Source organism: Narcine bancroftii, chromosome 13 (genome assembly GCF_036971445.1).
Source record: "Narcine bancroftii isolate sNarBan1 chromosome 13, sNarBan1.hap1, whole genome shotgun sequence".
Taxonomy (NCBI): domain Eukaryota; kingdom Metazoa; phylum Chordata; class Chondrichthyes; order Torpediniformes; family Narcinidae; genus Narcine; species Narcine bancroftii.
Window position 1 is genome coordinate 25,874,045 of NC_091481.1, and position 27,049 is coordinate 25,901,093.

The following is a 27,049-nucleotide window of genomic DNA, read 5'->3' on the forward strand; positions in this document are numbered from 1 at the left end:
AATTGTGAACGAATGGGTGAATGGATCAACACAGAGTGCTGGGAGGATACAGCAGATGACTGCAACAAATGGCGAGGTACTCTTCATCATCACCTAGAGCAAGGTGAAAGAGTGATCTTGAGTCAGTTTGAGGAGAGCTAAGCGAAGGGCGCAGTGGACAACAATTCAATATGGCCTCTATTGTGGCAGTTGTGGTAGAGCCTGCCATTCTAGGATCGGCCTCCATAGCTACAGTGGACACTTAACAAACCAGTGACACAATACACATGGTCAATCCTAACCAACGGAGGCCAAGAGAGTGAAAGATGAGGTTAAATAATAAGACAAATCCATTTTTTTTGTATATATTAGACAATAGGCAGGGTTTTCATTGCCTCTACTTCAGATAGTGTCTGGATCTCTGTGGCCCTTCTAGCCCCTCAAGCATTGCAAATAACTAGGGAGGGGCATGTGTCTGTTCAAGTTCAAGTTTATTCTTATCATATAATTGTAAAGTGTAACTGATCAAAATGGCATTCTTCAGTCCTCGGTGTAAAAAAGAAGCAAACACATAAAGACATAGCACACATATTTACAAGCAATTTATATGGAATGCATATAAAAAAAAATAAATACTGTTAAATAATAGTAAATTCTCAGAGGGTTTGTCTGAGCAGTTCATCAGTCATTCTGCAGTGTCATTTCCCATAGGAAGAAGCTGTTTCTCAACCTGGTGCTTCCAGTTATGATACTGCTGTATCTCTTTCCCAATGGGAGTAACTGAAGATGTTTTGTATGATATGGTAGGGGTCCTTCATGATTTGTGAGCCCTCTTCAGACAATGATCCCAGAAAATCATGTTGGTGGGGGGGGATGGGGTGTACAGGAACAAGACTCCAGTGATCTTCTCTGCCACTCTTATGGTCCTGTGGATTGACCTCCAATCCATTTCTCTGCAGCAACTGTACCACACTGTGCTGCTGCCGGCCAGGATTCTCTCGACAGAGTTCCTGTAGAAAGTTTGCAGGATGGTGGCTGGTAATCTTGCACTCCTCAGTCTTTTCAGGAAGTGCAGTTGCTGTTGCTATTTAACTGGGGTTCAAGGAATATGGTACTCTCTACTCTCTCTACTACACAGCTATTGATGTGTAGTAGGAGGTGTTCATCGCTACTCCTCCTGAAATCCACAATTATTACCTTTGTCTCGTCCACTTTGAGACTCAGGTTGTTATTCTCACACTGTAACAAGAGATTTTACACCTCTTCTCTGTAGTGCAAGTACTACAAACATGATGTCTCTGTTGGAGCTGGATCTGGCATTGCAGTTGTTTGAACAGGAGCAGACTAAGCACATGGCCCTGAGGTGCATCAGTATACGGAGTGATGGTGTGCCACATTCTGCTACTGTCCCAGACAGACTGATCTTTCTGTTAGGAAGTCCAGAATCCAATTACAGAGAGGAGTATTGAGTCCCAGTGAGGACAGGTTCACCAAGTGTGTGTGTGTGTCACTAAAGTCGACTCTTCAAACTCTTTCAAATCAGCTGTCAGGATAAGTGAACCAACATCAGCGTTCTCCACCAGGACAATATCCCTAGCACTGAGGCCTTATTTACAGTCAGTGTGCTCATTTGGAAGCTGAACCATGATTTCCCTCCCCTCCAAAAAAAATGTCTGCAGGAAATTGCTGGCTTATCAGCAAAGTAGATGTAAAGTACTTGAAAATACAGCAAAATTTCCAGTCCTTGTGACAGTAGCATATGGAAATCCAAGGAAAGTGTTGGAAGATATACATCACCTCCCAAACCACATAGCCTGCTCTGTCCTTTCCCTCCTGTGGTCAAGTCAGAGTGTCCCAAATTAAGATCACCCATCACCTCAGATCCCAAAGAACCAAAGTAAAGGCATAGGATCCTCGATCCTGAGCAATTACTCAAGAATTTTTTTTATAAGAAATACTGTGGAGTTCAATTCTTGAGATCAAGATATTTTCTTCTGTGTTCAATTTAGCAGAGAGGTTCCCGCCAGCAAAACAACCCCAGCCGTCTCTTGCCCCCTTGTGGCAAATTGCTGATCTTGCATGTTTTCTGGCTCCTTTGCCACAGAAGGCATCTCGCTTACAACTGACGTTATTCACCAGATTTTCTACATCTTTTCCTCAGTCCTGCTGTTAGAGATAAATATAATGCTTTTTTTCAAATGCTGATAATTGAATGTTGGTGTTCAGACATTTAATACATTTAGTTTTATTTAAATGTAAAATTTCAATTGATCCTATGGTATTTTTAGTTAATATTAAAAAATTGAGTTTGAAATTAAAATAAGTTTCAAATTGCTTTTTTGAGATTGGCATTAGCTGTGGCAAGAAAATGTTTGGCAATTATTTGGAAAAACGAGACTGATTTAAGTATTCAACAGTGGCATTTGAAAATGAGGTCTTGTATTCAATTGGAAAAGATAACGTATAATCTACGTAATAATTATTCATTTTTTGTTACAGTTTGGAGCCCGTTTATGAGATATATGGGTTTGAATTTGTAATAGTTTTTTTTCCCCCACAGTTGCACCAAACCATGGTTGATGATTGTTTATATGAGTTGATCTCCTCTTCTATTTCTTTCTTTTTTCTTTTGGGGTATCTTAGAGGAGGGTTGGGAGGGGTGGGGGGTTAGGTTTGGGGGGTGAGGGATTATAGGGGATACACATTATTTGTTTTTTTTGACTTTGATTGTATGATTTATTTTGATTAATATATAAATTTTTTTTTAAATATTTCTGCTTCCTTTTTCTGTCTGGAAACCCATAGCTAGGAAGCAACATGTGTATTATTCATGAAGAGTTTGTAAATAGAATAAATATTTTAATATTTATTATCCACAAATGGATTTACTATTTATAATTACCTGAAACTCACGGATTTGTAACACATGGAGTACAGATTTTCAGATACATGACAAAGAAGCACTTTTTTCTGCTTAAAATTAGATTTTTATTTGTAACTTTATTATGAAAGTAATTTCCTTCACTGTTGATTTTTAGCTTTTCCTAAATCATAGAAGTGAAATGCAGTCAAGTAAATCTATTTTCAGACTTAATTACAATTAATTTTCACATTGTTTACATGTACATGATTTGATTTCCATATATTTGATGGTTGTTTGTGTTTCACCACACTGAATTTGTAATTCCTTTTCTTCTACATCTTTTTCTTGACAGCATGTACATATTCGATAAAAACTGCCCATGATGATACTGTATCTGGAATTTGACATAAACACTTATTAAAGAAAAAGTCATGTAAACAATAGATTGTTTTCATCTATTTCATTTAAAAATGAGCAAACTGAGAAACTGGAGGGGCACATCATCTAGGCAGCATCCATAGAAAGAAATGGATAGTCAATGTTTCGGATCAGGATCCTTTATTGAAACTAAAGATATAGGTGACATTTATTCATCAACTATATTCCAACTACTTTGCAGCGTTGAAATATAATTTCAAGTGAATAAAAAAAAAGACTAGGAAGGAGCCATGTTTGAAAGGAAACTAATTCAAAGGTAAAACATTCTGTTCTCTATCTGATGCTCTTACCTGCTAAGTCCCATCGTCAATTCCAGATATGAATATAATATTTTGTTTTTGAAGACATTAAATTATCTTGTACTCTGCCAGATAACAAATTTGTTAGCTATCATCTTATCCTTGTAAATCTGTACTGACTCCTATGTGTCTAGCATATGACATTTAAATTCCTTAAATTCCCATCGACCTGTATTTATTATTGGCAATGCACAAAACTATATTTGTAATCTAATGTTATTTAATTTTCTCTTCCAAACACTAGTTTTTCTGACCTCAAGATTCAATGCATTTCTCTAGCTTTCACTCTCAGTTTTTAATCGAAATCCCTAGAGTCAGAGTTGTATAGCTCAAAAGTGGGCTTCACCACAATACATCCATGTTGACCTTTTCACCCATCTCAGCTAAATCCATTTGCCTGCATTATAGCTGTTGTTTGCAAATATAAGTGTCAATCTAAATACTGTATCTCTTAAATGTGGGAATTATATTTCATTCCATCTCAGTGCAAAAAAACTCTCATATCCCCTATGAAGCTTTTACCTCTAACCTTAAACCTCTGTGCTCTTACTTAATTCAACAGTGGGAAAACAATTTTGCGTTCCAGCAAGCCCAATGTAAGCCAAAACAAAACCTTAAGTCAATAAAGAATACCGCACCTAACATTTTTTATAATTAAATGTTGTATTGCTTTATTCCACACTGAAAAAAAACCATTAACGTACACAGCTGAAAGTGCTCTGGGCATGAAGAATGTTTGAAACATTGAACTAAAATTAGTTGCTGGATGCTGAGAGGTGGGGATGCGAGAGAGCAGTGTACGACATATTGCAAGCGCGGAAACAGATTGGAATTCAAAATTGAAAGTACCGATTCGAACCATCGTAACTGAAAAATCGTAAGTCGGACTTTCCTGTGTGCTAAACATTTGTTTTTACCCTTTAAATTGTTAAACTTTCCTCCTTTTTTTGTTTCTTTGCTTTACTTATCTCTCTTCATCCTCCTTTTTGACACAATTAGGTTTCCCAATGGGAATAATTCCACCACCCTAATGTTTAACGTAGAGAAGGGATGAACAACTGGGAAATATGAAGCGGATCCAGGTTTAATAAGTAGGTTACTTCATGGGATACTTATTGAAAATTAAGGAACATTGACAGATCAATAAAATTAGACAAAAATCCTGAGTTTTGTTGCTTATTTCCTTCATCTTTATTATATTTAGGGGCAGATACTACATTCAATTTGATGGCACTTTTTCCACATTTGAACAATGCAAACATTTTGAAGGTGTAATATTATGACTCACTCAAACACAACTGGGCAAGAATATTAAGTCAGCTGGTATGCATTGAATATGGAATTAATGCAAGCAAATTGAATTAACAGAAAGAGATATGCTTGTCAGCTTTGACATGTGGGCCAAAGGGCTTATTTCTATGCTCTACAACTCTGTAGATCGATATGGGCTGCTCTTTGAAGATAAGCCAGTTCAAATATCAGTGCATCCCAATAGTCTTTTAATTGATCACTGCTTCCTTGATTTAAAAAACACATTTGGAACGAGTGTCAATTATATATCAACACATATTTCAGAAAATTGTGAGAATTTTTTCTGGATAAAGATTTTTTTTTCTACTCTTGGCCATCTAAGAAGCAGTGGGGAAAGGGGATATTCAGAAAACAGCAGGTTATTGGTACTTCCTTTGATATGCAAGATGAAGTGGGACGCAAGATGAGGTAACCAGGGCAGCATTAGCCTGAGCCCTCTGTGATTACAGACTGGGCCCACTGTGGCTACAGTGCACCCCACCTTCTCTAGAACGTCAATGCTAGGCTCTCTCATCAGTAACAGACTTATCATTCCACATTATCAGTGGAGTTAGTTAGTGGAGCCCATGAATCCTGATCTGTAAAAAAAAACTCCATCTCGTCATCACTTGAGTATTGAGTATCTGTTAAGACTCAAATTATCAGCATGAACATTTAGTATGTTTTTCCTTCTTCACCTCCACAGATTTAGAAATGTAGCTATTCACTAATTTTTAGGCATAATTATAGATTTATTAAGTCACTCTTCAGAATTATTTAAATTAGAAAGTTAAATGGAAAAAAAAACTCACTCAGACAATCCTGAGCAACTTCCTTCGCATTTTGTCAATTTAATATCCACTGTTTCACAGGAGTCTATTTCAACGTTTTGATTGTAAGTGATGGGTCTGCACTGTTTGCCTGTGAAAGAATATTAAATCATTCCAAGAGGTTGCTTGATTAAACAGAAAAGGTGAAGATTCTTTTTTAAATACTCTTGTGTTGCAAACAAAGTAATGACAGGTTAATGGTAACTTCAAATATACAGACTTGCCATGCCTTCAAATCTCTCTCCTGTTTCCAGCAGTACACAACTAATTGCACATTTTGCATGTGTCACCCAATCAAATTTTAAAAAGCAGTTGTGAATGGCAGAAATACAGTTAGACTGAAGAAATGATTAATGAGACTTCACGAGGAGAATAAGAAATGTCAAGGGTGAAGAGAAACAAGACTTGGGGCTGAATTTATCAAGCTGGAAATTGGATTTCAGTACATTTCTACTGAATTATTTTCAAACTGCATTGTTGGAGTACTTTCTCTTGGAAGCAAATCCCTAAACAGATGTACATGCAATACTGAAAAATGCTGAAGAATGATTGCTAATACGAGGGGATAGAGACAAGGAAGAGTGGCTCCAGGATCACAGAGGTGATCTTGGATCAGATGGTGAAAGATGTTAGTTATCTGTGTTTGATGCCATAGAGTCCAGTCAAGGGTGTCTTGCCTGGGAAGTTTCTGTTACGAATGTGTGAATGTTTTGGGGGCATCTGCAATGCCAACAAAGTCTCACTAGCTGAAGAAAAAGTAGCTGAAGTTGATGGAACTTGAGTGACCGCCTTAATGCAACAGTGTAAGGTGTAGCAGAGATCAGTGTCAACAGCCTGAAATGATCTTGATACTAGAGAACTGGTCGTAATGGTGACCAGGATGTCATAAAAAATCAGTGTTGATTGTCTTGCTGAAGTGTAACATTTATTTACAATAGCCAGGGGAGAAATGCACATACAAGCTCTTCTGTGGCTCTTTCCATATTATGGCATGGTTAGAGTAGTGGTTACCAAGATGCTGCTACAGCACCAGTGACCAGGACTGGGGTTCAAATCCTGTGCTGTCTATAAGGAGTTTGCACATTCTCCCTGCATCTGAGTGGGTTTCCTCTGGGTGCTCTGGTTTCCTCCCATCGTTCAAAACTAGGGGTTGTGGGTCAATAGAGTGTAATTGGGTAGCACAGGCTGATGAGCCCAAAGGGCTTTAAAATTTAAATTTAAAAGTTGCCTGTTTGGTTGCCTGCAATGCCTTTTGTGTCTTTGGTGAAACTTCATTGCTTGCACCGAGAGCAATGTTGGTTGAAACAAAGACACATTGGAAGTACAGTTTTAAATACAGCAACTTATATGAGATGCAAGGAAAGCTCAGACTTGAATGTGAACAGTGTCTTGTTAAGCAGCAAGGCTGCAGAAGGGTAAGGAGCAGCACAGCAAATAAAAAATTATGCCTTTAAATTGCATTGGGAAAAACAGTATGAGTTGGTTATTCAGTGAGGAACCAGGGTCTTTTTCAGGTCTGTGAAAATGAAAATTACACTGTAAGTGAAATTTGGGTATTGCATAATATAGACATGATTTACAGGAATATTACTCCAAAACTGGTTCATGTGCTAATAAAATGTCAGGTGTGGAGTTTTGTGCCAGGCACAGAGGCTGAAAATGGATGAAATTTTACACTCCCTCAATTCAAAGTATTTCACAGTATCATTGTTTTATTGAAGCATAGGTCATCAAAGCAATCAATTCACTGGATTTTTGTTTTATAAATTACTGACACCATTTCCCAATTGGAATCGTTTCCTTTTCTCCCATTATCCTAGTCTACTCCCATTTGGTTTTGCCTATAAATTTCCCCAAAATCATTAATATAAAGCAGAACTATTAAGGCATGTCTTTTGTAGCCTGACTGCCCAACTCTGGCACACACTAATTTTTCAAACATTGTGGATCATTAAGCACTTCTCCTTCTTCAGGGGAATGACAAACAAATCAATTGTTTGTAATGCACCACATCAGACATCTATTATAGCTCAGCAACCTTCAAAACCTGGACTACTGCTCTTGCCTCTGCAATTGGATCCTCACGGGAAGACCCTGATCAGTGCGGGTCAGTAACAATGTCTCTTCCTCACTGACAATCAACAGAGACACACCTCAAGGATGCATACTTAGTCCACTGCCCCACTTGCTCTATACTCACGACTGTAGCTAGACACAATTCAAATACCATCTACAAATCTGCCGATGACATCATGGTTGTCAGCAAATCAAAGATGGCAATGAGGAAGCAGACAGGAGTGAGCTACATCAGCTAGCAAAATAATATCACAACAACAACCTTGCATTCAACATGAGCAAAAGTAAGGAATTGATTGTGGACTTCAGGAAGGAGAAACCAGGAGGACAGAAACCAATCCTCAACAACGGGGTCAGTAGTGGAGATGGTAAGGAACTTCAAATTCCTGGGTGTCAACATCTCTGAAGATCTATCCTAGGGCCATCATGTCGATACAATCATGAAGAAGGCTCACCAGTGGCTATATTTCATTAATAGCCTGAAGAGATTTGGTATGTCAACAAAGACTTGCAAATTTCTACAGGTGTAGCCTTCTGACTGGTTGAATCACTGTTTGCTATGGAAATGTCAATGCACAGGACAGGAAAAGGCTACAGAGGATTGTGAACTCAGCCTGCCCTACCACTCCATTAAGAATATTTACAAGAGGCGGTGTCTCGCGAAAGCAGTCTCCATCATTAAGGACCTTCAACACCCAGGTCATGCTGTCTGCTCATTGCTACCATCAGGAAGGCGGTACAGGAGCCTCCCATTATCCTAGTCTACTCCCATTTGGTTTTGCCTCTAAATTTCCCCAACATCATTAATATAAAGCAGAACTATTAAGGCATCTCTTTTGTAGCTTGACTGCCCAATTCTGGCACACACTACAACATTACAAAAGATTTCTGAATGGAAAATCAACCACAGATATTAGCTCACTTTTTTTTCCTCTTCCTTTGCATTAATTTACAAAATTGTAATTTTTAGAAATTTTGCACAAAACTACTGCTGTACAACAACAAATTTTGTGACACATGTTCATGACAATAAATCTGATTCTGATTCGATGTAGTTACTTACTTGGCTTATGACATGTAAAGCAGCAATGATATTCATCCCAGATCTTGCCAGACTAACGAAGAAGAAAAACAAGTTTAGGAGCATATTATTTATTTTTCTCTTTTTTAAAACTTCACAAGATAAAGGAACAGAAGCAGGCCATTCGGCCCATTGAATCTGCTCCGCAACTCCACCCTGCCAAACATTTTGTATTTCTATGAATATTGAATAACACAGAGTATCAAAGCAAATCCTGTTCTGATGTGTTTGTTGCATTAAACAGCACCCACTTAAACATAACATGGAATGAGAACTGTGGCCAATATCCTTCTATATTCTTCGGCCCTTATTTCAACCAGGTTCTCTATGATACACAGTATGATATTTCCATGTATGGATTAACATTCTAAGTCATGATCCTTGCATTAAGATTAAATATTTTGGTACATCAAGTTGATGGTTATACAAGACATTGGTGAAACCACATTTGCAGTTTTGGTCACCTTAGTTTAGGCAGTATATTATAAAGCAGGAAAGGGTACTTACGAGGTTTACAAGATTATTGGATGAGAAGTTGACATTGTGAGAGACTGGAAAAACTGGTACTGTTTTCTTTAGAGTGTTGGAAATTGTGTTGGGATCTTATTGACACCTATAAAACTGAAAGGGGCATTGATGGAGTGAAGAGTGAGAACCTGTTTCTTCAAGTGGAAGAATCAAAGATGAAAGAACCTAACTATAAGGGGTGGAATTAAGATCAAATGAAAGGGACATGAGGGGACAGTTCCTCACTCAGAGGGTGATGGGCATATGAACCAACCTGCCAGACAAAGTAGTGGAGACAGGTATGTCAGCTTCATTTTTAAAAAAACACGGATAACTGCATAGATTGGAGGGGCATGGCCCTAATGCAGGCAAATGAGACTAAAGCAAAAGGGCATTATAAGCTGGGGATGTAAGCTTGTTTCTGTGCTGTGGGACCCCACGGCTCTGTGCTCCAGCATAAAGCCTGTCTGTCCACAACAAACTGAATGGCCTTTCTCCTGTTCTGAAATATCCATTTTTCTATTTTAAAATATGTGAATAATTCCATTAAGGGAGATGTCTGGATGCAGAAGAAATCTAAGTGAATTTGGCGCAGTAGCAGAGCAAGATCATGGTATCAAGGCAACGAAACTGAGTTTGATGGCGTTTCATTTTTAATTCTTGATTTTGCATAATCCAACTAGTCTGACACAAATTATGTTCCACCCATGGAGCATATCAACAATATATATTTAACGGTACAAACCTCAGAACAGTTATCTTTTATGCCACATGTAATTTCATTAATCACTTGTGTATTGTTTACACAGGTGTAATAAATACAAGTGTTGATGGGATCTGGTCCTTCCTAGAAATGAAAAATATATCAAAATAATCTATTTTAAAATTGTCAATAAACTAAAAACAAAATAAAATTTACACTCTATTTCGCAACATTTAAGAAAAAAAGATATTGATAATAAATGGATTTCACAAAGTTTAACCTAAAAGTAGGTGGCTGTCTGACCAGGTCTGAGGCAGAGAGAAGCAGCACAAGGTTCTGAGGAACAGTCCGAGATCCTTGCCAATCTAATCGTTGCAGCAAAGTGCCCACTCTGCAGCTATTATGAAAACTGTCTTCATCCAGAAGCTATTATTCAGGTGGTGCTCAATAAACTCAGAATTTGTGAAATGGAAAAGATTCTGAAAAAAAAATCATCAAATTTGGGCATCCAAAGGGTGGTGTGGAACATCAGCCAAGAAAGAACTTTATTCGTCCACAATTTATAGCTTCTTTCCCAGCATATCTCTCACACACAATTACTATCAAGCCACGTATTCACCCTTCACTCACTGAGAAGTGCTGAAAGGGCATGCCAAAAATTGTGGTTACACAAGTGAAGGAACAGCACACATCAAAAACAGCAAATTATACAATAAGACCAGAAGCAAGGAATTCTGCAAAAATAAAGAGAAATTAATTCAAACCTCTGCAGTCCTGGCATGTCTAGCCATAATGAAGAATTAACAGTTTTAATGGGGGAAGCATTAAGAGCAATGCCAATGTGGTTGAAATTAATCTCTATTTAAAATGCCGTGTGGTTGATCCATCGCAGCTTTTCCATGAAGTTCATATCATCAGACAGGCCAGACTCTAATCCATTTGATTCTTCAAATTTTGTATCAGAAACGTTGAGGAGCCATGTAAATAGCAAAGTCTACGGCACCCAACTAAATTTTATGAGGTTTACAATTATTCCCCAAAATAAACTGCAGCGCAACCCAAATAGCCCCTGTATAATCATGAGGGAAAAAATGCTCAGGTGGAATTTGTCCCTTAAAGTTACTTTCCTAATTAAATACTTCCCCAAATACATACAGGCGAACCCAAGTGTCACGAGAAATGCGCAAACATGAGAGAGAAATTCAGCAGGTCTTATTTCTCTTGGGGAAAGCAATGAGTGAGATGTGCTAAAGAGGCCACATAAATACAATTGCCATGAGGAGAGGCCAGAAACTGGGCAGTTTGTAATGAATTATTGACTGCACGATTCCTAAAACATATTTATAAGGCACAACAGGGGTGGAATAAAACTTTGTTGTTTCTTTTCAGTTTTGTGCTTATTTATTTTCCACTTAGATGAATTCCATCAGAGCAAATGTTATTCCATTGTCCCATAACATAACATGGGGGTGGCCTATGCTCTCAAAAATCAGCAAGTTGATGAGAGTTGATGTGTATGAATTACTCAAAATGTGATTAATATATGGTTTGGAATTCACCCAGGCAATTGGTTACGAGTGCCTTTACAGTTTTAATCTAACAATAGATTAATATTTAATTTAAGTCAAGAAGTAAGATGAGAATGACTGTCCTTGAAGCCACAGTAGCATATGAAGAGGTGTGGCATAAAGGAATATTAGTGGAATTAAAATTAATGGGAATTGATGGTAAAACTCTGATGGTTGGAGTCATACCTCCTACAAAGCCAGATGGCTATGACTGATGGAACTCTATCATCTCACCAATGCCTCAGGGCATCGTTCTAATATGTGCCATCTATGGCTACAGTTTCATTGGTTCTACTGAAGACATGTTCAAAAGTGGGATACTTGGCAATGATTACATAGTAATTAATCCAGTTAGCAATTTTTTGCAGCAGTATGGACCTTACAGCACCAATTCACGTATTCGAGAAAAAGGTGACAAAACTATCTTATTCAACAAGAGGGAGTCTGACCACCTCAACTTGTCATTCAAAGGCAGTAATATTCTCCACCATGAACATCTGTAGATGGTGTGAGCATGGAAAAGCAATGAATGAGATGTGCTTAAAAGACTTCATACAGTGCCTCCATAATGTTTGGGTCAAAGACACTTTTTCCCTTTATTTTCCCCTGAACTCAACAGTTTTAACGTGTCATCAAACAATTCACATGTGATTAAAGTGAACATTCCAGATTTTATCAAAGGGTATTTGTGAACATTTATGTTTGACCATGTGGAAATGACAGCAATTTTTATACATAGTCCTCTCATTCATAATATTTGGGACATAAATATTTGTCATTCAGTGCTTTGTTACATATCTCTTGCGTGCGATAACTCCTTGAATTCTGAGTACATCCCTTGGTGATGCTTGGCCAAGTCTCTACTACAGCCATCTTCGGCTCCTGCTTGTTTCCGGGGCTTGCCTCCTTAACTATTTTCTTCAGCATATGGAAGGCATGCTCAATTAGATTTGGTTTAGGTGAATGACTTGGCCATTCAAGAATTTTCCAGATTTTAGCTTTGAAAAACTGATATGTTGCTTTAGCAGCTTGTTTAATATTATCTTGCTGTTGGATGAAGTGCTGTTCAATGAGTGTGGTGCAACCACTGTATTGTATGAACTGGCCTTCCCTTTGAACCTGTGACTCCTCCCCCCCCCCCCCCCCAGAAATCCCTATAAAGGCTGTTATGTCCAAACTCCTCCCTCAGTGCCTACCTTGGAAATGGGCCAGCAACATGGGAGATGTGTTAACGTCTTAAGGTGATTTAAACCTATTAATCACAATTCTCTGTCTAATGTGGTTGATTGATAGTGTTACAATGAGTTTGGTGGCATTTGGTCAAATTTGAGAAGATGTTTCTATACATCTCAGAATTCATTTTTGCTACTACCATCAGCATTTACCTCATCAATGAAGATAAGTGTACTAGTAGCTGTAGCAGCCAGACATGCCCAGGCCATAACACCCCACCACCATGATATGCTTTGGATCTTGGGCAGTTCCTTATGTCTCCACACTTTGCTCTTGCCATCACTCTGATACAGGTTAATCTTGGTCTCATCTGTCCACAAGACCTTTTTTCCAGAATTCTGCAGGCTCTTTGGCAAACTGTAATCTGGCCATTCTGGTTCTGTCTCTAACTAGTGGTATGCATCTTGTAGTGTCGCCTCTGCATTTCAGTTCATGAAATCTTCTGCAGACAATAGTTATTGACACATCCATACCTGCCTTCTGAAGAGTTTCTGATCTGTGAGAATTCATCCATCATCAGAAATGGAGTTCTTCCTTGGCCCTTTGCAATTACTGAGCTCACCAGTACACTCTTTCTTCTTAATGATGTTCCACACTGTTGATTTTGGTCATCCTAGAGGTTTGGTATTGCCCCTTACTGTTTATTCTTGTGTTTCAGCCTCACAATGGCTTCTTTGACTTTCGTTAGTGCAACTCTGGTCCTCATGTAGAAAAAAGGCAGCTACAGTCTTAAGATGATCAAAAGCTTAGAAGCAAACCTAATTCTCTTATTCCTGAACCAGTGAAGCAATTAAACAGACCTGAGTACTCACAAACTGCCCTGAAATGGGGGAATGATTTATGAAAAGTGCTGTCATTTTTACATGGTCAGACCAATATATACGCAAATAACCTTGAATAAAATCTGGACCATGTACTTAAATCACATGTGAATCGCTTGATTACAAATTTAAAACTGTGGAGCACAGGAGCAAATAAATGGGAAAAGTGTCTTTGTCCCAAACATTATGGTGGGCATTGTAAACACTGTTGCCACAAGAAAAGATCAGAAGCTGGGTAGACTGCAATAAATTATTGACTGTGCGAGTCCAAAACATATTTTTAAGGTGGAATAAAATATTCCCTTGTCGAAGATGAGCAAGCACCAATAATATACAGGATAAAGATGTCCACTTCATTTTCACCCAGGCTTCCATCCTAAACGTTCAATCCCTTTAACACTCCTGGTACCATGGCTAGTATCATCAACAAAATGCAAAAAAAGCAAATCAGGGAGTTGGGGGTGGAAATCACCAAAAAATATCCAAACCAGGTCATAAAGACCACCAGATGTTTGAGAATATTAGCGCTTACGCTAAAGAAATGCTCTATCCTGATTTTGGAAGCATGACATTTTTCGGTTTGTTGCCGGTTCTAAATATTTGGAACTCCTTATTCACTCGTGTTAGATGAGTCTTCTCCAAAGGGATTGCAATGACTCAAGAAAGTAAATCAGTGCGGAGGTTGAGGGACCACGCACCTGTCTGCATTGATGATAAGGAGGTGGAGAAGATTGGTACCTTCAAGTTCCTGGGGTTCCATACATTTGAAGACCTCTAATAGAATCAAGGCAACAGTGTAGAAGTCTCTACTTTCCAAGAAGTGTGAGGAGATTTGGTATGTTATCAAAGACTCTATCAAACTTCTACAGGTCTAGTGATAGGTGGCTGGCTAGTGATGGGAGCCTGGTTTGGAAATTTAACTATCTAGAAATGTAGAAAGCTGCAGTCCATCACAGGCTTTGACCACCCATTCTTTGAAGACAACTACATGAGGTGCTTCCTCAAGAAGGGAGCCAGCATCATTTAAAAAAAAATCACCCTGGTCACAACATCTTCTTGCTACTATCTTGGGGAAGAAGATACAGAAACCTTAAGTCTAGAGCCTTGAAATTTAAAAAATTTCTTCCAACGCTATTAGGCTCTTGAACCTCCCCTTACTACATGAATCATCAAATACTCCAACAGCACATATGGCCAGCCTTCACCTTTTTTGCTTGCACTGTGATAATTGTGAATATTTATTATAAATCCATATTTTTAGTTAATATATTTTTCATTTAATTGAATGTAGACTATTGTCTTTTTTTAAAACAAAGAACCTGTTTGGTTGCAGCAAATAAAAAATTTGGTAAATGTAAATCGTTCAATGTATATGACAATAAACTCGCTGTTATTACAACAGCTTCTCAAGGGCACTGATGATTGGTACATAATTGCTTGCTTTCCTACCCATTAAATCACTTAACCAAAAAATGATGATGTAATATTATTTTTTTTTCTCTTGGCAATAGGATGTTAAATTGCACTTCAGTTTATATGGATAAAAATGGCAATCAGTGGAGGTGATAATGGTGGTAACCTGGTAAAATGGCTGATAATTTATCTTCTGTCCCTCAATACTGAAATAAGTTCTCTTTTATCACATTGCTGTGTACAAGAGCTTGTTGCTGCCATTTCCTTCACTACAATAATGACTTCACATTGAGAACATTGGCTATAAAGTGCTGTGCATTGTCCTGAATGGAAAGGTATTCAATAAATGTAAGAATTTCTTTATAATAATTTAACAACGTAATGAGTGAGGCACAATTTTAGAGTGTTTCATTGCTACCTCGAGGAGCTCATCAAAGATTATTTTATAAAGCCCTGACAAAGGAAGAACTCCTTTCTGCTTTCCTAATGATATGGCCCCAGGCTGGGTAGAACATCTAAAAAACACCCACATTTGATACAAATGCAACAGGAATATTTCAGTGAGAGTTAACAATTCATGTAGTAATTTAAAAAAATTCATCCACAAAGTCTTAACTAAGCAGCAAAAGGTTGACATACCTGACATACATACTCTGTAGTTTCAGATGAAAATGCCGTACCTTAAGAATAAATGAATATGTATTGATACAGTGATAAAAGAAATTCAGAAACTTTGGTTGCCACGCTAGAATGTCAAACAATCCGAGTGCCAAGTTAGGAAGGAGCATTGAATTAAGTATGAATTATAAACACTATTTAGATTTTCTCCTGAATTACACAAGAATAAATAAATGAGAACAATTGAATTTCCTGATCAAAGTGTGCAGGAGATATGAAGATCTCAATGGTATACATGTTCAAGCAGTGTAAACTAGTAATTGATCCTGTAACCATAGAAAGCTACAGCACAGGAAACAGGCCATTTGGCCCTTCTAGTCTGTGCCAACTATTATTCCGCTCCCATTGATCTGCTCCTATTCCACAACCCTCCAGACCTCTCCTATCCATGTATCTTAAAACTTAAGATTGACCGCACATTCTACACATCGGATGGCAGCTCATCCTATATTCCCACCACTCTCTGAGTGAAGAATTTTCCCCTAATGTTCCCACTAAACCGCTCCCCTTTCATCTTAAAACCATGACCTCTAATATTTATCTCCCCCCCATTAAGTGGAAAAAGCCTACTCGCTTCAACTCTGTTATATCTCTCATAATCTTGTAAACTTCTTTCAAATCACCCCTCAATCTTCTATGCTCCAAGGAATAAAGTCCTAACCTGTTTAATCTTTCCCTAGAACTCAAATCCTGAAGACCCAGCAACATCCTAGTAATTCTTCTCTGCATTCTTTCAATCTTACTGATATCCTTCCTGTAGTTAAGCGACCAGAATGGCACACAATACTCCAAATTCCAACCTAGAAGCAAGCCAACATTTTCATCCTTTTCTGGTCTCCAATGTAAAATTAAATCCATCTCAAATTAAATTAATGAAAATAAAGATAAGAGACTACTGTGTACAGTTACTGCCATATGATATAGAACTTAATATTTCCCATATTTTCTTCTCCAAGACAAAGCATATCAGTTTGGAAGTTGAAGGTGGTTCTTTCAGAAACAAAATTTGGCCTGTCACAGAAATGTGGCACAAAGTGATAGCATTAAGTATATATATGTTCTCATATGAATGCAGTGGACATCAAAATTATTTCCAAGATAATTAACTCCACCTTACTTATTGATAGGATTTGGCAACATTATTTTAAGGTGTGAAATTATGAAAAAAAAGTGAGATTGTTCAGTAATGGCAGTTTCAATAACTTCCGTGGGCCATATCCCTCTAAGTGGTGTCAGCTTTATACAAGAAAGCATAAATTTTATGACAAAAAAAGTGTTTTCAAAACACAATGACAGTGAAGAAAATTCACAAATGAAATCAAATATTGTTCATTCAACACAAGTACTCCAGATTACTTTTTGTTCCTTCTTCTGTCCCATTTTAACTCACTTTTACCTTGCAATGTTTTTCACATTTCAAACAGCATTTTCTCCTTTGCAATAGATATACAATAAAACCCCTGGTATCCAGAATTCAAGCAAGCAGCCAAAAAAAATTTGAGTAAAATAAATATTAAAAATTAAAACTTAGGTTAAAAAGTACCTAAGTTTAAAATTGTTAATGTTAATGTTCTCTAAAGTAACACATAAACCTTAGGTGAAGATGGGAGCAAATATTCAGCTAGCCGAGTGCCTTGGTTATGCTTTGCTCAAAGCTGTTTGAATAAAGTTGTGTGAAACAGAAATGGCATTTCCAAGGATGAAGGGCTGATAAATGCCACTTGCCATCAGGGAAACTCCTTATCCGTGTTTATCCCCAGTCAGAAGCTTTATCTGTAAACTTGGGAAAGGGGGTGTTAATTATCTGTAAAGTTATTGTTCATCTTTTGGGCATCTCTGTAGAGGGGGAGGAACCTGCAGATGTAGTGATGGTTAAATATTTTCAAAGAATGTGCTGAAGATAAAGTAAAATCGTTTACAATTTATATAAATTCATACAAATGAAGTCTGTTCAGTGCAAGTAAATTTTAGTATTTTTGTCTTTTAAATTATTTATTCTTAATGCAGTGTATTAGCTGGGCATTGTAAGAGTAAGTCTCAAGCAACCGGAAAATACACTTATCTAGCATCTACCAATCCCCATAGGTGCTGGATACCAAGGATTTTACTGTATATCATCCACAGAATATTTTTACACCCATAAAATATGAACTCACTGATGGATTTAAATGAGGTTTATGACAGAATGAGATAAAAATTGTGCTCATGTGGCAAGGTTATACCTATTTACATCATTTACAGATATTTACATCAATTCATCAAGAGGGAGCAGCATTGAAAAAGGTGTAACAAATTATTAAGCAAATTATGTAAATAATTTGTTTAGTAATTAGACATCACATCATTACAATAAAAAGAGAATTAATGAATGGCCTCAGGAGATTAAACATTATTCTCAGAAATTTTTTTATCATTGCTGTTCCAGAAATGTTTCTTACTCAGAGTGATCTTAGGCAGAATTTATTATCTGACCACAAAGAACATCCCTCCCATGATAACCAAAGACAAGCCAGTACCTTTGCTCAACAAAATGAACAAGTTACTTTCAAAAAAAATACAAATGTTTAAAAGATATAGTTTATACTAAACTCCTTTTCTCAAATGGAGGTGAAAACAAAGAGTGAATCGATACAGAGCAGAGCTCAACATATTCTTCACAAGCAGAGGCCATGGCTCGATGAGAATGCTCTCTTGAGATTACAATCAGACACAATCTTAACAAATGAAGGTTTGCCAATCCCTCTAGTATGGCTGTCATCAAATGTTCTTAAGTCAAAAATGTAACTAACTTGGAAGACAGGAAATTATCTGACTGCATCCAGAATAATCTTTGAAAGAAATGAACATCAGAATTGTGCTGAACCTAAACCTAATGATAAGATGGAAATGTCACCTTCTAGTACAACAGCTGTTGTATTCAAATGTCATGGAGTATTTTCCAAAGATGAATAGGAAAATTTGTTTAAGAAGCAATTTGTATCAGCAAACCAGAAATTAAGTTACCAACATTGTTCCATTCTGAGCAAATACAGTCCTCTAGATCTGTTCAGAATTTCTAAACAGAGATGGCAAATGTCCAGAATAAGTATCCCAGAATAAAACAGAACTGTCTATCTTGACTATCTGAAAGAAAGTTGTTAAAACCATTAGAGAATGACACCTCTTTCTCTCATCCTTGGTCTTGACTCCTGAAGCTGCTCTATGCCAGGTCGCTTAACTGTGGGCATCGCCAGAGGAGTTGTTGGTAAGATGTACACTACACTTAGAGCGAGACTTTAGTATTGTTTGGCAGTTCTTAGCATTGAGTCACACCCAGTCCCCTCACCTCCCCTCAACCCCGTTGGTACAGGGAACACAGAGTGTGTGTTTAAGCCCGCCTTGTTAAGAGTGTGTTAGTAACTATATATTTCTTAACCCTGAGCCACAACCCAAGGTACAGAGATCAGGAGTATCTGTGAGTGTGGTAGGGTAAGCAGCTACTGGCATCGAGGACCTGATGTGCCTGCTTACACCATTATAGTTTTTACTTCATATCTTGTGAAGATAGGAAGCCTCTAGTATTGGAATCCAATCTGGGTCCGATGTGAATGTCTATATAGCCCCCTGTATAAAAACAAAGGCGAGAAATCAGATTGCTCAAACTACAGGGGAATCACGCTGCTCTCCATTGCAGGCAAAATCTTCGCTAGGATTCTCCTAAATAGAATAATACCTAGTGTCGCCGAGAATATTCTCCCAGAATCACAGTGCGGCTTTCGCGCAAACAGAGGAACTACTGACATGGTCTTTGCTCTCAGACAGCTCCAAGAAAAGTGCAGAGAACAAAACAAAGGACTCTACATCACCTTTGTTGACCTCACCAAAGCCTTCGACACCGTGAGCAGGAAAGGGCTTTGGCAAATACTAGAGCGCATCGGATGCCCCCCAAAGTTCCTCAACATGGTTATCCAACTGCACGAAAACCAACAAGGTCAGGTCAGATACAGCAATGAGCTCTCTGAACCCTTCTCCATTAACAATGGCGTGAAGCAAGGCTGTGTTCTCGCACCAACCCTCTTTTCAATCTTCTTCAGCATGATGCTGAACCAAGCCATGAAAGACCTCAACAATGAAGGCGCTGTTTACATCCGGTACCGCACGGATGGCAGTCTCTTCAATCTGAGGCGCCTGCAAGGTCACACCAAGACACAAGAGAAACTTGTCCGTGAACTACTCTTTGCAGACGATGCCGCTTTAGTTGCCCATTCAGAGCCAGCTCTTCAGCGCTTGACGTCCTGTTTTGCGGAAACTGCCGAAATGTTTGGCCTGGAAGTCAGCCTGAAGAAAACAGAGGTCCTCCATCAGCCAGCTCCCCACCATGACTACCACCCCCCCCCCACATCTCCATCGGGCACACAAAACTCAAAACGGTCAACCAATTTACCTATCTCGGCTGCACCATTTCATCAGATGCAAGGATCGACAACGAGATAGACAAAAGACTCGCCAAGGCAAATAGCGCCTTTGGAAGACTACACAAAAGAGTCTGGAAAAACAACCAACTGAAAAACCTCACAAAGATAAGCGTATACAGAGCCGTTGTCATACCCACACTCCTGTTCGGCTCCGAATCATGGGTCCTCTACTGGCATCACCTACGGCTCCTAGAACGCTTCCAACAGCGTTGTCTCCGCTCCATCCTCAACATTCATTGGAGCGACTTCATCCCTAACATCGAAGTACTCGAGATGGCGGAGGGCGACAGCATCGAGTCCACGCTGCTGAAGATCCAGCTGCGCTGGGTGGGTCACGTCTCCAGAATGGAGGACCATCGCTTTCCCAAGATCGTGTTATATGGCGAGCTCTCCACTGGCCACCGTGACAGAGGTGCACCAAAGAAGAGGTACAAGGACTGCCTAAAGAAATCTCTTGGTGCCTGCCACATTGACCACTGCCAGTGGGCTGATATCGCCTCAAACTGTGCATCTTGGCGCCTCACAGTTCGGCGGGCAGCAACCTCCTTTGAAGAAGACCACAGAGCCCACCTCACTGACAAAAGACAAAGGAGGAAAAACCCAACACCCAACCCCAACCCACCAATTTTCCCCTGCAACCGCTGCAACCATGTCTGCCTGTCCCGCATCGGACTTGTCAGCCACAATCGAGCCTGCAGCTGACGTGGACACTTACCCCCTCCATAAATCTTCGTCCGCGAAGCCAAGCCAAAGAATTAAATATCATTTGATGTCTTCCCCTGTTTGTTTCACATATGTTAAATAAATTTACATTTGATTATAACACTTTTGTCCTGCCTCATCTCTCTGTGAACCCACCAAATCTGATACTTTCCCACACTCAGCACAAGGCAGAGAAACTAGGAGTTTTCACGCTGTCGGCAAGCGGTGACCCAGGAATTCAGGACCTTCTAAGCCTTTCACACTGCAGTCCAATTTCCTGGGAATTTGCCCTCCCTGGCAATTTAGGGGGAATCCCTTCCCCCAACTGATGACTCGTTATGCACTTACAGGAGTAAGAGTACGTTCCCTGCCTCTCCCAGTCGGTCTCTCTCCCACCTGCTCCCGGCCATTGGTACGTCACTCACCCGGCTGCTCCCTCCCTCCCCCCCTGCCTGTTGGTCAGTTGCCTGCCCACCCTCACACCCCCCCACCACGCTTTTGGGCTGCCTAGGCAATGGTGGCACAATGCAGGATGAATGGCCGACTTTGTTTCCCATAATTCCTCATATTGCTGGAACCACTCTGGGAAATCCAGCTGCATGAGGGATTATGGTCAACGAGAATGGCCATTCATCCCGTATTGTGCTTCCTTCGCGAGAGGCCGAAGCGACCCACTGTTCTCTGGTATTAAGTATCTTTTCATTTTAATTGCCTGCATGATGCAGCATGCAAGCGCTGGTGTCATGAGATTTCCCTACTTGGCCACTTGGCTCTTCACACTGCAGGGACAGGGTGATCCGGTAAAATTTCCCAGGTCTGCAGCCTAACCTACAAGGTAGGAGTGCAGACCCATTTAAAATTCCCGGACCGACCTCTTCACACCACAGGTTCACAGGAGGGTTCCCAGTAAAATGCAGAGTGAAAAGGCCTAATGTTTCAATTTCACATCAGACAGAGCTGGATGCCATTAACTGATGCTCTTCTGTAAGGAACCAGTATCACTTGTGAACTTAGAAACACATTTTTCAGGATATCTCCACTAATGTCCATCTGTTTTAAAGGTTGAGAACCTCACAAGAGTATTTTAACATCCCAGTAATAACATGCTAATTATAGTCTCAATAGCAAAATTAAATAAATTACGAACAAGGACAAGACCATAAATAATTTGACAACCTAAAACTCATGACACGATCACAAAGAAAAGAACACGTGTCCAACGTTACAATAAATAGAATTATTTAATTATCATGACTGATAATTTAATCCTTATTCATCCAATGCATCAGTTTCAGCCCAAGTTTTGTAATAAATTACTCAAAAGGCAATTTCCATTTTGACCATCCACATTATCATAATTTAAAAAGTGTTTTTGATAGTTTGTATCGTCATCCTGTGGGGAACCAGTATCATTTCAAACATGAAAACAGGGAATGTGCAAATGTTTCAAAGACGAAAGGTCTGATGAATATATTTCAATATTCAGCCATGTATGTGCAAGTTATAGCCCCAGTACACCAAAATTAGTTAATTCATTGGTTGGCTTTACATTTATAACTAACTTCTTAATAGGTGTGACTTACTGCTAAGGGTTGTGGTCAGAGGTCCAGTGGTCACTGCCAATACAGTTGTTGTTGGCCCCATGCTTGCTACAAGATAGCAAGAGGCAGAAATTATTCCGCAGAATTTAACATATTTTGAAAAACAAACAGCACAGAGTAAAATTAAGTTGACGTGTGCATGTTTACAGTAGACAAATGTTACAGCAGGTAAAAAGAAAACTCATCCATTTGTCACTTTAGAACACGAGTCTGCTGCTCCATTTTGTAGGTCTATCAGTTGAGCCTTTTGCACCTTGGCTGATCCATTCCCACTTTTGATTATATTGCCAATCATCCATCTGATTCAAGTCAATTCACCTCCTCATGACAATCCCTGCTGCGCTACCTTTGGCACATTTATCCCTCTTCAAATGTGTCCTCTCAGAACTTTCTTCCTTTGTGCTGAAAAGCCATTAACCCAACACTTGGCTCCCAGGCACCACCTCAGAAATTCCACCCTTCTCTCTTTTTTTAAACAGCATGCTCAGCTTGTAAATGATCTTAAACACTCCAAATCACAAATTCACTGCTGATTGGAAAAAAATTATGTCAGAACGCAACGAAAATACTATACTCACGGGTAGTGGTTACTGCAGCAGTAGGAGTTCTGATTGTTTCTTCAGTAGATGGTGTTCCGAGGAATCAGAAAGAAAACCAAAATATGAATAAAATCAAGTAAGAGCCTGCTACTCATGAAAATCATTATATTTTCACCATGATTAGAACATGACAAATAGAATAATTAATCATAATATTCACACCGATTTCATGTAATGGACCTCTTTCTGACTAACATCTGGAATAAAAATCCCTCAAGATACTTTTCAATTTCACCAGTAACACTCTTATCAAGAACAGAGAATAGTTTGATATTTTTCGTCAATGTATTGCACTATTCAATCAATGTAAACCCATCTGTCATGAACCAATATCACTCTCGAACCTGAAAGCAACACTCTCAGTAAATGATAACCTTCAAAGAAACAAATAGTGACTCGCACATTTCAATAAATTGAGGAAATGATTCATCAAATTATGCCCCTAATCCATCTACACCAGTGGTTTTCAAACTGCCCCCTGAAAACTCACATACCTCTTTAAGTATTCCCTAAGTCATAAGCGCTCTGTGATTGGTAAGGGATTGCTTAAGGTGGTGTACGAGTGAGAAGGGAAAGTTGAGAACCATTGCTTGAGACCCAATTGTTAATTAAATACTTTGCTTCAGAAAAATTGTCATTTGCCCGTTTCCTTTGGAGTTATGAAACCGTGCACATAACGAGTCAATTAGGTACAATTAAAACAGTGGTTTTCAAACTTTTTTCTTTCCATTCACATCCTTAAGCATTCCCTTACTAATCACAGAGCACTTATGGCATAGGGATTGCTTAAAGTGGGATTTGAGTTTAGGGGAGCAGTTTGAAAACCACTGATCAACACCAACTCCTTTTATTGGTTTTACTTGTAAGATGAGCTCTGAATATCTGTGACTTACGGCTAATCGTTGTGCTTGTAAGTCCAGTGGTCTCTGTCACTGGAGATGTTGTTGATAACATGGTGTCTGGAAGATATCAGGAAGCTTAATTTAACAAAAGCATTTGAACCTATTTTGGAGTATTACTGATAGCATGGTCTTAATTTCCAATGCACAGGAAAATACAGCTATTGTCAGCACATCAGAGCACAGGCAAAATTATGGCCTACAAAAAGAAATGTCACTCATTTGTAATTTTAGAAAATGAATCTGCTCCTTCATTGTTTAATTCAAGTACTGTACATTGTAAGAGCCTTTTGTTCCTTCACCCAACAATTCCCTCTTATACAATTTTATCTTGCATAATAATCCATGTGTGTCACAATGCCTCATCTCCCTGACGCCCTATTGGAGACACAGTTTTTACTGTGCACTCTGGCACATTTTCACCATCTCCAGGTATGTCATCTCTAACTTTACTCCTTGTGGTAATTAGGGATTGACCCAAAATTTGAACATTATTTCTCAGGCACAGATGTTCCCTGGCCAGCTCAGAAATTCCACAGTTCTCTCTTTTCCATATAAATCACAGCACACCAAGAATCTTGAGATTTAAAACAAAATCAATTTACTGTTGACTTTCAAAGAATTACACACAACACGAAAAATGTACTAACAGGTAGTGGTTACAGCAGCAGTTGTAGTTCTGCCTGTTGTCCCTGTCAATCAAAGAGAATTCTGCAAATTACTGATATTTATTTGTATGTTGGAGGCCACCATTGATCTCATTAAAATCATTACATGGTTACAAATGTAAAGGATAAGTTTTTAATGCTACAAAAATGGAAATACAGGGCAGGATTTGGAGCAGGAGCGATTGTGGGCATAAGACCAAACATCTGGAAAAGGTGAGTGTTTATCTTGTGAGTTTAATTTCCAGGGGTGGGATTTGCAACCGGAGGGTCCCTTTTGTCAACAATAGAGGAACGAATCTATGGAAGTGCCCACTGTGAGAGTGGGACTTTGAGGCTTCAGCAGGCATTGGCTGAGGTAAAACCTTAAATTTCAGTGATTACTCAATGAAGGAAGGATGGTATTTAGGGCAGTGGAATGCTCTTCCTGCTCGATGGAGGTATTCCTGAGCTCCCCCCAGGTGACTATAGCTGTGAGAAGTGCATCCAGCTGCATTTAACCTGACAGACAGGGTTAAGGAACTGGAGCTGCAGTTGGATGCAGTAATGACCCTTCTGGGATGCTGAGAGCATCATAGATGAGACTTTCACTGAAGTGATCACAGCTAAGGGGCAGCTGGCAGATAGATTGGATGACTGGCACAGGAGGCAAGAGGAGTAAGCAAGTAATGAAGCTTTCCACTATGGCAATTCCACCCATCAATGGATGGACTGCTTTGGATACTCTCTAGGGGAAAGGTCTTGATGAAGCACTTGGTCATTTTCACTGCAACCATATTTGAGGCTTCAAAAGGAAGGGCAATAATGATAGTGAGCTAGACAGGCAAGGGATGCTGTGGCCACAGAAGGGATGTCGGGACGGTGTGCCGTCTCCAAGTGTTAGAATCTTTGAGCAGGTGCAAAAACATTCTCAAGGTGGAGGGTGAACAGTCAGAGGTGTTTGGGCACATTGGAACAAATGACAAAGGTAGATAAAAGGATAAGCTTAGGCAGTTAAATAAGAAGTTAAAAAGCAGGGGCTCAAGGATAGTGATGTCTGGATTATTCCAGACACATGCAGTGACATATGCTGTTGATGCCAGAAATAGGAAGGTAGTCTAGATGAAATTACAGCTGAGGAGCAGGTGCAGCAGACAGGATTCAGGGTTTTGGATCTTTGGGTACTCTTCTGCAGAAGAGATGACCTATTCAAGAGGGACAGGTTACACATAAACCAGAGAGGGACCAATGTCTGGCAGGCGTTTGCTTGTGTCATATGGGTTGGTTTAAACTAGATTGGCAGGGGGTGTAGGATCCTATGTTGGTATGGAGGATTATGAAAAAAATGTATGCAGGAGAAAGGTAGGGAGCAAGGAAGATCGGTGGGTTTAAATTGCACATACTTTAATTCAAGAGGCTTGCAAAGCAAATGGATAGGGTGTGGATAAATACATGCAAATGGGACATGGTCACCATTTCAGAGCCTAGTTAAGAGAGGGGCAGGACTGGCAGCTCAACATTCCAGGGTACAGATGTACTAAAGGTGACCAAATAGTTGCTGAAAATTAAAGGAGCAAACAAGCCAGGAAATTGCTGCCAGTCGGAAGTAAAATATGATTGAAATGTGCTCCAAGATATAGTTGCCACACTTCACTCAGTAAGTAAAAAAAATGGCAATAATATTAAATGTTGCAGTGAATTGAGGAAAAACTGTTTTTATTTGCCCCAAATAAACTCTTTGCTTTATTCAAAGACTTTTGCCCGACATGGACTTGCTAATTTATGTGCGCAGACCAGCTGAAGTCCTAAATGGGGCTTCCAGCTCAATGGAATCCTCGGTGCCAGTCAACAGGAGGTGAAGGTCCAAGAGAGCAACAGCTCCTGTCATCCATTGCAGAACTGACATCAGTCTCAGCACAATGTGGGATTTTTATAATTTGTATTATCAGTTACAGAATTCGGCTTCTCTCAGTTATGAAGGTATTCTTCTTTTCTTCCCGATGCTTTTCTCTGTGTTTAATTTGAGTTAAGATTATCATTCATTTCATAAAGATGTTGTGCACACTGCAAGACTATGAAGACACCTGCGGTTTGTGGTTTCCCATCATTTATTCACAATTCATGTACATTTTAAGTTTGTTGACTTGCGTTCCGATCGACTCAGGATAGTCGTCCCCCCACCCCTCCTCCCCCAACACAGTAAAAATAAAATCAGCACGGCCTGCCATTCAACCACTAACTCACTATCTTGTAATGTATTGTGGCGCCTTTTTTATGCGCTCGCTCACCCTAACGTTAGAACTTAGCTATGTCCCTGCTCCAAAGTAGGCAAATTCAGGAAGATATGAAGCATGCGATCCATGTAACCTTG

At 39.2% G+C, this 27,049-nt stretch overlaps 1 protein-coding gene across 1 annotated transcript in view; it reads right to left on the reverse strand.

Moving 5' to 3' along the window:
• Positions 1 to 2,978: 2,978 nt before the first annotated feature.
• Positions 2,979 to 27,049, reverse strand: part of LOC138748011 (mucin-2-like) — a 125,689-nt gene continuing 101,618 nt past the window's right edge. The window contains exons 107-114 of the mRNA XM_069907711.1: positions 24,029 to 24,094; positions 23,115 to 23,153; positions 22,519 to 22,584; positions 15,741 to 15,781; positions 10,109 to 10,210; positions 8,839 to 8,890; positions 5,682 to 5,790; positions 2,979 to 3,236 (exon numbers count right to left, since the gene is read on the reverse strand). Of these exons, the coding sequence (XP_069763812.1) occupies positions 3,080 to 3,236; positions 5,682 to 5,790; positions 8,839 to 8,890; positions 10,109 to 10,210; positions 15,741 to 15,781; positions 22,519 to 22,584; positions 23,115 to 23,153; positions 24,029 to 24,094 (632 nt within the window). The 3' untranslated portion in view covers positions 2,979 to 3,079. The remainder of the gene's footprint in view (positions 3,237 to 5,681; positions 5,791 to 8,838; positions 8,891 to 10,108; positions 10,211 to 15,740; positions 15,782 to 22,518; positions 22,585 to 23,114; positions 23,154 to 24,028; positions 24,095 to 27,049) is intronic.